At 37.7% G+C, this 10,320-nt stretch overlaps 1 protein-coding gene across 1 annotated transcript in view; it reads right to left on the bottom strand.

Moving 5' to 3' along the window:
- KNTC1 (kinetochore associated 1) overlaps window positions 1-9,972 on the bottom strand; it is a 34,536-nt gene extending 24,564 nt beyond the window's left edge. Inside the window, exons 1-21 of the mRNA XM_010136582.1 lie at window positions 9,841-9,972; window positions 9,609-9,729; window positions 9,099-9,214; window positions 8,692-8,764; window positions 7,995-8,072; window positions 7,446-7,480; window positions 7,103-7,213; window positions 6,134-6,227; window positions 5,815-5,867; window positions 5,432-5,544; window positions 4,742-4,796; window positions 4,284-4,382; window positions 3,654-3,697; window positions 3,476-3,541; window positions 3,305-3,380; window positions 2,528-2,653; window positions 2,345-2,434; window positions 1,913-1,978; window positions 1,385-1,446; window positions 1,014-1,125; window positions 122-265 (exon numbers count right to left, since the gene is read on the bottom strand). Coding sequence (XP_010134884.1) covers window positions 122-265; window positions 1,014-1,125; window positions 1,385-1,446; window positions 1,913-1,978; window positions 2,345-2,434; window positions 2,528-2,653; window positions 3,305-3,380; window positions 3,476-3,541; window positions 3,654-3,697; window positions 4,284-4,382; window positions 4,742-4,796; window positions 5,432-5,544; window positions 5,815-5,867; window positions 6,134-6,227; window positions 7,103-7,213; window positions 7,446-7,480; window positions 7,995-8,072; window positions 8,692-8,764; window positions 9,099-9,214; window positions 9,609-9,729; window positions 9,841-9,972 — 1,866 coding nt within the window. The remainder of the gene's footprint in view (window positions 1-121; window positions 266-1,013; window positions 1,126-1,384; window positions 1,447-1,912; window positions 1,979-2,344; window positions 2,435-2,527; window positions 2,654-3,304; window positions 3,381-3,475; window positions 3,542-3,653; window positions 3,698-4,283; window positions 4,383-4,741; window positions 4,797-5,431; window positions 5,545-5,814; window positions 5,868-6,133; window positions 6,228-7,102; window positions 7,214-7,445; window positions 7,481-7,994; window positions 8,073-8,691; window positions 8,765-9,098; window positions 9,215-9,608; window positions 9,730-9,840) is intronic.
- Window positions 9,973-10,320: the final 348 nt, after the last annotated feature.

The raw sequence follows: 10,320 nt of genomic DNA, 5'->3' as shown, positions 1-10,320 counted from the left end.
AGAATCACTTTAAAAGACAGAAGAACAAGATTCTGACATTCAAAAATAAGTCTGTAGGTCTGAGTAAAAAACTATTTTAGCCTGAGAAAATGACATTTTGCATTTGTAAAGACAGTCTTACCTGTCCCTTTGGCACAACTCTTCTTATGAAGGGGATCACTACATTTTTAAGCCATGAACAGAGTTCCTTCAAAGGAACAGGGAAATGGATGGCATTAAGCAAGTTCTCCAGCATTTTCTCATCAAAGCTGCTTTCAAAATCCACCTACAATATTAAAAGAGAACAATTACAGATATACGAAGGATATGTTTACCTGATACTTTGTAAAGCTGTTTCACTAGGAGAAAGAAGCAATAGATTTCACAAATGCAAAGAGAAAATCTCAGGAATCACAGACAGGAATTTAAAAACCCCCACGGAGCCCTGTTCAGAAAAACTAGAGCTTGGTCCACTTAAACAAGACCTAATGGAAGCAATTTCTTTGGAAATTTTGGTGGCAGGATCATGTCCTGTTACTTTAAAACTTGCTCTATAGTTCTGTCTCATTAAGAGAACAAGACATGGACCTAAAAGTCCTGCTCTAAAGAAGAGAGTAGCTCACAGCCACTGTTGGGAACGTGTCATTCAGAGTAAGGAGCGTACGTGGTTATTTCTAAGGGATTTGAAGGCAGCCAGCAAATGTCCACTTAAAAATTCTGAGAGCTGTACTCGCAAGAAAGTGAATGAAAGACTATAACCACCTCAGAATAAATGAATAGTTGTCCTTCAGACTGAGAAATACGCCTTCTGACATCAGAAACACCACTTTATTCCTAAATCAATAAGAAGTTCAGCCTTCTAAAGAGCAAGGTGAACAGGTAATCATTGTGACAATAGGTAGGAGTCTGCCACCTTTGCTTCTTTGAGGAGCTGTTTCGTAACCGCATCAGTCTGATGCTGTTAAATAAGGCTGGAAAATTTAAGAGACTCAACACCCTCCAGAAATACCAAAGATATGTCTATGCCATCTCACCTGATGCCTAAGCCAGAGGTACTGTGCACAAGATAAATTTCCTTCTTCTAGCTGAAAAAGGATATTCTTGAAAATGTCTTCGTTGTTCAAGAATTCTGTCCAAGCAATACCACTAGAAGCGAGAGGATTAAAAAAAAAAAAATCATCTATACCAGATAGTGCATGTGCCACAAATAATGTTTTCAACCTACAGGATGACTCAACCTCTCTGCATTCTCCCTTCTCCATAGCAGAGGATGGGAAACTTCAGGAAGAGAAGGAAAAGTTTAAACTTCAATTAACTCAAATTAATAAAAAAGAAAAGTCTTCATTTCAATGGCACATACTTAACCATTGCAACTTTAAATCTTAATGAACAAACAAACACAAACCTGAATTTCTCTAGTCCAAAAGCTCCATAGAAAGTTGTAAGCCTTGCCTGAGCTCTCAACACCTGAATGCAGACAAGAGATTTAAGATCAGTGTCTGGCTTACCACACAGTCATATTACATGGTTAGAATAATAAAGTAAAATAAAGACTTTTCAAGATTTTCAGTTAACTACACACGTAGGTTTGTTTAATAAAGGATTAATCCAAAATTTCAATTGTGTGAACACTTTACACAGACTCTCCTTGAAGGCAGATGAGGCTTGTCCAGTATACAACAGGATGAAATAAGAAATGAAATTAAATATCTAAAAGCATTTAATAAAGTTTCTTCCTTCAATTTCTGGAGCATCTGAAAATGAACCTTTCTATGACTGAAGGAATCACTTATTTCTGAAACCTGTCATTACTGTGGTTCTCTTTCATATGGTAAAATAGAATCTTTAGACTTCTACGAAGTTCAACAGTAGCACAGTGTTTAAAACCCTTGTTTATCGTGTGATACTGCGGGGCCAAGAAGTCTGTCCTCACCTCAGTTATGGATACCAGAGCCCCATCTGATGATGGAGGAATGATTCTATCGTCTTTCTTCAAGATCTGAAACAAATAGGTGAAACGGTTTGCCTGACAACTCTGTACTTGCAGAACATGCTGACAGGACTGGGAATTTAATAAAGACAGGAGCAAAAAACTTAGCACCTCTGGAAACTGCAGTCTTTATTTTACAGGGTTAGACTCTGACTGGAACCAAAACAAACTGTAAGCTCATTTTTTTCCCTTACGCAATAGCAAGCACAAGGTTGGAACAAGCCCCGTTTCTTCTTCATGTCTGGTAGCACACAGTTTATACAGCATTTAATTTCTGAGTGGCTGTAACTGGTTTGAAGATGTCCCCCCTCTCAAGCTGTGCAAGCTGTAACAGGAACAGACGAGCATGTGCAATTACAAGTAACCTCCCCTTACTCTGACTTTAGCGTAGTTCAACATCTCCTGCGTGGTTTCATACAGTGGCCATGGAGCATTGATGCAGTAATCCACAACAAACTGGCTATCCTGTTTGTGTAAGAAAAGAGCTGACGTTAATTCCAAGCTCTTTTATAATTTGAATTACTCTATTAGAGAAACAGAGTAGAAATAAAAACATACCTGGATTTTTTGCAAATTTTCTTTAGCTTCATTCACGAGATCCAGCCAGACTTCGTGACCGTAAGTCCCCACAGAAGCTGAAGCGAGTTTCTCTAAAATAGTGTTTGCTTTCACTTTGTATACAAGCTGTCTCAAAAAAAGCAGCAGTTTTCAGTTTTATGCAATTAAGTTCTACGCGGGCAGCCTGCAACTGAAACTACACTTTTGTTCACAATGTTTTTGAGATAAAGTTTGTCCATGTTCACTGAATGATTTCATTACAGAAATCGATTACCAGTTAGTTCCTAACAACTGTGGTATCTTCTTATGTCACCAGCTAAGCCTGGTTTCTTATTTCAAAAACAATAGAAAACCCCCAAAAGCAGAGGAGACATTCAAACTGCATTATTTGAATAACTAAGTTAATGAAGCCAGACTGTGTGTTAATAAATGCACGTGAAAATGCTCTTCTGTTTGTTTTTAGCGAGTTTCCTGCTACTTAGAAAGACAAACACACCTTCTCCTGAGGCAGCAGCATGCACATGGATCACAAGATGAACTGCTGCACCACTTCTCATTGCCAGGTTAGTTAGTCATTGCACATAAAACCAGTTCAACAAGGAGTCGTGTGATGGTGAACCAGCTTTCATGTACAGCGAGTTGCTTTGTAAGGTAAGAGCCCACCACATTTGTAATATTTTTAAAACTTTCTGTTGGACTATTGAGCAAGAACCTTCCTCATAGGTTCAGTTATACTAATTAATCTCCGAATGTATTTATCAAGAATGGACAACTTACCTCAACATCTAGTCCAAACTGAATAGCAAAATTCTCTGCTGCAGTGAACTTGTGTTTGTGAAGTAAGCGACTTAGCCTAGGATGGAAATAAAGTCAAGTGTGATACTTCAATAGAAGGGCCAAATCACAGATGAAAAGAAAATAAAATACAATTTCCACGGACACTAGTACCTGTTTTCCGGCAAGGCTTCGGTTAAACTTCTCATCACAACAATAGAAACTGGGCCTTCAGAGGGTCTGAGAAGAGAAGGAACTGTGTGAGTTTATCAACTGTGGAATGAGTATGTGTAGAAGGAACCTCCCATTTTTACACGATAATGATCTTGTAAAAAACGAAACATTTTCTTACCTCTGATGTTTTTCGTGAATTCCTTCCAAGTAGTATATGGTATCCTGCAGAAATCGTTAGGTGGTCAGGGAAATCAGTCATTAGAGAGCATTACTCTAAAGTAATGTTTCTTAATCTAGAAACAAATGACTGCTTTTCTCTCAGATAAGTTTGCTGGGTATTTTAAGTGCTTATCATGGTATTTCCTGGATAGTTTCTGTCTAAAATTTCTAACTGAACAGACTGAACCCACTCTTTTTTGGCCTTCCTTTGTTCAAATATTTATAAGCAAGCAATTTAAACAGAAGTATTTCTCTCATCTAAACTTCAATAAATCTCAAATAAATCCAGAGCATTTCTCTATGCTAAGAGAATTTAAAATTTCACACGGCTTTTCACTGTAGCAGCACAAGAACACTGGCAGTAGTATTGAACACTGCACAAACCTGGGCCTAGAATTAACCTGCCCCATTTGCTATAGATTGTGTCCTTTTCTCCACCCTTTGGGGACATAATTTAATCTTTTTGTGCAGTTCCTGCAGTTTCTAGAAGAAATTCGTTCTAATCTAACAATAGCACAGTACCCTCTTTAGTAATCACACCTAATATGACAACCGTATTTCTTTAAAGAACAAAATAATCTGAACATACTGTGCTGATCCCACTTTGAACAAGTGAAGAAACACTCGACATTTCCAAGGAATAGAGGGGTTGCATAGTGGGCAACGCAAAAACCATTAGATTCCTCATCTATAAAAAAGGGGAAAACAAACAGGTCAGAATTTTTTTTTCCTTATACACTGGTGACAAGAGTGATGCTTGCAGAGTAATTTCTACCCCATGAAAATAAGTAAAACAGTCCACAAATAACTCCAAAGAAGAGAGCAGCTTGCCCTGGTCACCACCATCGCAATCGTCCCTCACTCGCTATTATCTTGGTATCTCAATGGTCAGATTCCAGTTTTGACTTTGAGCTCCTGGAAATCCTTTCTGCTCCAAATATTTATCCATCTGCTTTTCTCTCCTTTCCCCCTAGGCCTCCCTCTTTTTTCTGTGAGTGACTGCGTAACAGCTGAGGAACAGAACAGAGATAAAGGGGTTAGTTATACCTGTTTGTTGTCCGGTATTGTCAGGACGATCAGTTTAACGTGGGCAAGCCCTTGCCTACGGAACAAGAAAGAGGAAAAGGAAAGCAAAATACTCTGTATAAATCTTATATGTTTAAACTCTGAAATATTCTTGCATCCGAGATTTAGAAAATTTATTTTTCCATGGAAACTGGTACATTTTAAAAACCTACGGTACATCCAGAAATAACAGTGTTTTAGCATGTAGAGGACGTACATTTAACTTCTGGCATTTTTAAGCTTTTCAAATGGATCTGAGTCTTATTTTTTTAAACTGGCACAGAGCAATGGAAAGAGCCAAGAGTCTTGTCTTCTGATCTTAATTGCGATTAATTTAATTTGTGTTTTAACAAATACACACATCTCCAGATAGCGGCTTCTCCATCTGCAGAATGAAGATCTTACTCTTTATCTCAACACCACATTAACTTTTTTATAACACCAGATAACAATAGATAAACTAAGAAAAAGCAGAAAGCATCAAGGTTTTTTTTTTTTTCTACAACACAGAGCTAAGGATACCTACAGTCAAATTATTTGATCCTGCTGCCTAGAAAGACTTCAAAGATTTCTAAAAATTCACTACCACAGAAAATCAAGTTTGCAGCACATTTCCTGTAACAACAGACAACTTGTCACTGCTCAGAACTGGTGCTGTAATGTTTTACTTACCATAGAACTGGAGAAGAATCTGACTCTGCACTGAGCAGAAATTCTTCGATATGTGTTAAAGGCCAATCCCAAATCAGAGTAAGAGAATAAACATCCCACGTGCTTAAAACATTCTAGATTTAAAAAATAATAATAAAATAATTAGATATGGATTTCATATTTTCTTCATAGAATACTCTTTCGCCTGTTTTGAGCAGAGTATTATCACATTCCATAGCTTAAATAATGACTAGGAAAAAAAATAGACAATAAGATCAAGATCTCCTGTAAATATCAGCATCTTTATTTTAAAAGCGTATTTTAAAGCTATTACTTTAAAAAATATTTTTATAAGCTAATTCAAGAACACCTTAAAACAGGCTAACCCAAATCATTACACATACCTCTGTGTCTAAAACAAACAGCAGATTGTCAAGGACTTGAAGTTTCACTGCACCTAAAAAATACCCATAAAGTTATTATTTTTCTTGAGAAGTGTATTTGAAGCAAAACCATATTAAAATGTACAACCAAGTATTGGCAACCTACAGATGTTTAACCTCATGGAACTTGCTAGGACTGTGAAAAGTTTATCTTAAACAGAATTGTGATTTATATATCTAAGTTAAACAAATTAAATAACTGGAAACACCTTAGTATTTTCTGCAATTAAATATGAATTCTACACTTGTCTATAAAAAGAAAAAAAATCCTTTTACTTACCTTTGATCAGACTTGAATCAGCGAAACTTCGCACAGACACCAGGTTGTTGGCAGTGTCCACCTCCCATGTGGAGAGTACGTAATCACCTTCACCCTACCAGTAAGGCAAAGTGAAATGGGGTCACACAATCTGGCCATTGACAGGTGAGTTCTACAACTGATCTCTAACTCAGAAAGATGCAAACTAAACTTAAACTTTATTCCTGGTAAATGGTGATGCTCAGAAAAATACAATTATTTGGTTTTAGTTTAGTCCTTGTCTTTTCTCCTGCCAGGACTGGCCTTCACTACAGCAACTGTTTCAGTCAGCACCTCCAAACATTTCTGGGCCTTCTGAAAACATGCTGTATTTCAAATCACCCACTTGCCATTCTCAGAGAGTATAAAACCTGAATGAAACATACACTGAACCTACTGGGAAAAACTGTGTTGAATTCACAGGCTTCAGTCAATGGACTTTCTTCTAGTCCAAAATAACATTTCAAAATACGTCTGTATTTTTATTTTATTACAAAGTCCTGCATTAATTCATGCTTAAGGGATTTGTTCAACTGGGACTTTTATTGTTCCTCTGGCAAGGCTCTGTTGAATGGGAACCTGACTGGAAGACTCTTGCTTTGTCTCCAAGCTCAAGGACTAGACTATAAATAGACTCACCTGTATGGGCTAGGAAGGACCTACAGTGATTTACTATGGCCATGCAACACGGGTGAAAATATTTTTCCCCAGACATCATAAGGGAGCAAGCTCTGAAATGGCAACAGTTGTTTCTGTACGAGAAAACCTACGGACAGCCTGCAGAGCTGATAACCTTTAAATTTAAATAGAAGGAAATGAAAGAGCAGAAGTCCTGGTGTGCAAAGTTTATAATCTTCTTTTTCAATCAGCTAGAGATACGTTTTGTTGCAGATCAAAACTCGCCGTCACTGATCACAAAAAAATTGTTACTAACACGTTCGTAGTACTCACCCCAACGATCAAATGCATTCTGTTCGCTGAGTTACTGATCACAAAACTCTGACAGCCGAGGCTGTGGTACTCCTCTGTGGAGACGCAAGCTGTCTTTATCTGTCCTTGTAGCTTGGGGGGTAGAAGATGAAGGGAAAGCAAACAAAAGGGGAAGAAAACAAGTTGCTTGTACAATCGGTGGATGAAACCTTGAACTGCTCACTTCCCCATGCACGGGAAGAGTAATAGTCACTGTTAGGGGTTGTAACAACGAACTGGTAAGCAGAAAATGAAATGCAGAGAGCAAAGTTTTGTTACAAACCCTGCACTTAACACATGGTACAAGTGAGCAGGTATGTCTTACTTTTCTGGCTGTAATCATGTCCATCTTGTCGATTGCTGCATTAAAAAAAAAAATTAAAAAAAATCAGTGTTAAAGACAGTTTTTCAAAATTGAAAAAAGTCATTAATCATCATACAGGCCAGTTTAACCCTAACGTGACAATGCTGGAATATATTAGCCAGAATCTCTGACAGGGTCTATTTCTATTGATCACAGTATTGAGATACAGAAAATTAATTAATAACTATACTTAGACAGCATTAAAAATGTAAATTATTCCCAATATTCTTCAGTACAGCGAAGACTGATCATAGCTTGAAATCCTTCTCCCGCAGTATTCAGTTCTCTCTCTAAACCGTGACTCAGAGAAACATCAGCTAAAGGAATTACTGGAAGAAGAGAAAACTTTATTCCAGAACTAGCTGTCCATCCATTTCCCTTTAAAAACAAACTAAGATTACATAGCACATCCCAACTCAAAATCTTATTCCCATTAAAAAGGTGCATGGAAAAGCTTTTTTAATGTTTCTGTTCAAATGGAAATCCCAGGTGGTTTGTAGCTCATCTTACCTTCCTGCATTTTGGCAAGTGGGAGACACATAACGCAGAAGAATCCATTGCTTGTGAGAACAAACATATGATAAACGCCTAAAAAAAATCCAAAATGAGTATTTCAAACTGAAGTATTCAATAAGAGTGAAGACACTACCTGCTTTCACAGAACAGTGAAATAACTGACCACAAAAATAAGCTGACCAACAGATTATTTCTAAACAAAAATTCCGTCACCTTCAATAAAGAGTGGGATAAGTTTGCAGATCTTAGAGTTTCGCTTGAAATTATCATTTTTTGAGGCATCCATCAGACTGCAAATGCTGTTTTTCATGACAAAACTGCATTTAAATACATAATATTGTGACAGAACAAGGCTGGGAGCTTGGAGAAGAACAGGAACTACTAAAATCTGAAGTCTGACAGAAGTAGAGAGGAGGAATCCTTCCTTTTTGAGCATTTTTATATGTTTAGCACAGTCTCAAAAGAAAGAGGTATTGAGTTCTGAGTGTTTATTGTTTTCATTGACATTTGTAAAATAATGAGTTAAAAATCTTCACGGGAATGCATTAAGAAAAGTGCATTTAATGTGTAGAATGCAAAGTGAAGCTGTATCTGATTACTTATTTTGTAGTCTTTTTCCCTGAGAGATATTAAAGGAGAACAAAACCACAAAAATTGAGAGAAGGGGAAAAAAATAAAATCAAATTCTTACCTGCATCTGCTTCATCTTTTTCAATAAAGAGGTCTAAATAAGTCTTTTCACTTGAAGATTTTTCAACTAGAAGCTAAAACAGAATCAACACAAAGACTATTAAACTATTGTTCCGTATTTTATTTTGAGGGGAAAAAATTGTAAATACTGCTTATCAGTTCCAACTTTAAACTTTTTTATTTCACGAAGAACCAGTTCCTGTTTATACATGCCATTCCTAAACAGATTTTCCTTATCCATTAGTTATGGGAACAAAAGTGTCCCTTCAATTTATCCGTTTGTTCAAACTAGATGTGTTCAAAACACAAGAATGTTTATATTTTGATACGTGGAAGAACAAAAATCAACTCAAGAAATTCTGAGAACAAGATGTCTTCAGCAAAATTAGAATAGAAAAAAGACTGTACCTTAGTCAGCAAGGTTTGTTTCGATGGTATATGAATAAGATGGAAATTGCCACTTCTCTCACCGACCACAAGAAACTGTTTTTCTTGACACATTCCAACTACATCCACATTAGTATCTGAAAAGTTCAACAAAATGTCAAATATTAAGGCTTGTTTTTTATTAGTAGACATTCATATTTGAAACACAGGAATTAGTCAATACAGCATCCCAGACTTCTTCAAAATTATTTGGTTTTATTCAACAAAGTACAGGAAAAGGCATACAGGGAGCGCTTTTGGTATCCATTATTCTCATTTCAGTGAAAAGCTAGCGAGCATTCTAATTAACTTGTACAGAAATAGTTCATTGAATAGAGAACAAGCAATCACTTTTCATTACTTAGGTATTTATTACAATACTTCTTTTTACAGGCTAGTTAGATACCTGCTGTATTTTCCTATACAAACCTAATGCCTATATTTTAAAAGTCAGTTTTAACTTGCAGTGGAATTCCGAGGGAATGAACTCACCAAACTGAAGGTGCATCTGAAGAGACAGCCCTGAGCTGTCTAGAAGCGCCACCGACCTGTCAACAACAATAATACTGCCCTCCCTCGAGCTGCATGCATACAGCTGCGGATTAACAGACACCTACGAAGACAGAGGTTGTTCTATGTAATAACTGAAACGCTTTAGAAAACATGATGAAGCAGCTCTGGTAAGGATTAAGAAAAGGAACACCACAGCTTTGAGGAGTTCTACCTTTTCGGAAGATGTGATTTGAAGCAGTGTATCCACTTGGTACAACGCAGTTCCACATTCGTGTCCTAAACCTACAGGGAGCTGCCCACTCCCCGTGTCATCATTTGCAAGAAGTTCAATGTCGTTCCACATGTTCACCTGTGACAAACGTTTAAGGGACATGCTGTGGAACGGAGAGCTTTGAAGGAGTTGCGACCACACACAAATTATTGATTTTATTATTTTGTAGTGATTCTGCCTCTGGGAGGAAAGTCTCCTCCAGGCAAATTGCATGTTTAGAAAAGACAAAGGTAAGTCGCAAGAGCAATGTGGCTCCCAGCTGATGTCCCCAGCGGGCCCGACTGAACGCAGCTTGGAGAGGAGGGGTTTCCCGCCCGAGGCGGATGGACGTCCAGTGCCAGAGAGCCCTCCCCACCCCGCAGCGGACCGCCCTGCCCCCCCGGACCGCCAACTGCTCTCCGCTCTCCTCACCGCGGCCCT

This window comes from Buceros rhinoceros, unplaced genomic scaffold, assembly GCF_000710305.1.
Source record: "Buceros rhinoceros silvestris isolate BGI_N320 unplaced genomic scaffold, ASM71030v1 scaffold44245, whole genome shotgun sequence".
In the NCBI taxonomy this organism is placed as follows: Eukaryota; Metazoa; Chordata; class Aves; order Bucerotiformes; family Bucerotidae; genus Buceros; species Buceros rhinoceros.
This window is presented reverse-complemented; position numbering and strand designations above follow the sequence as displayed.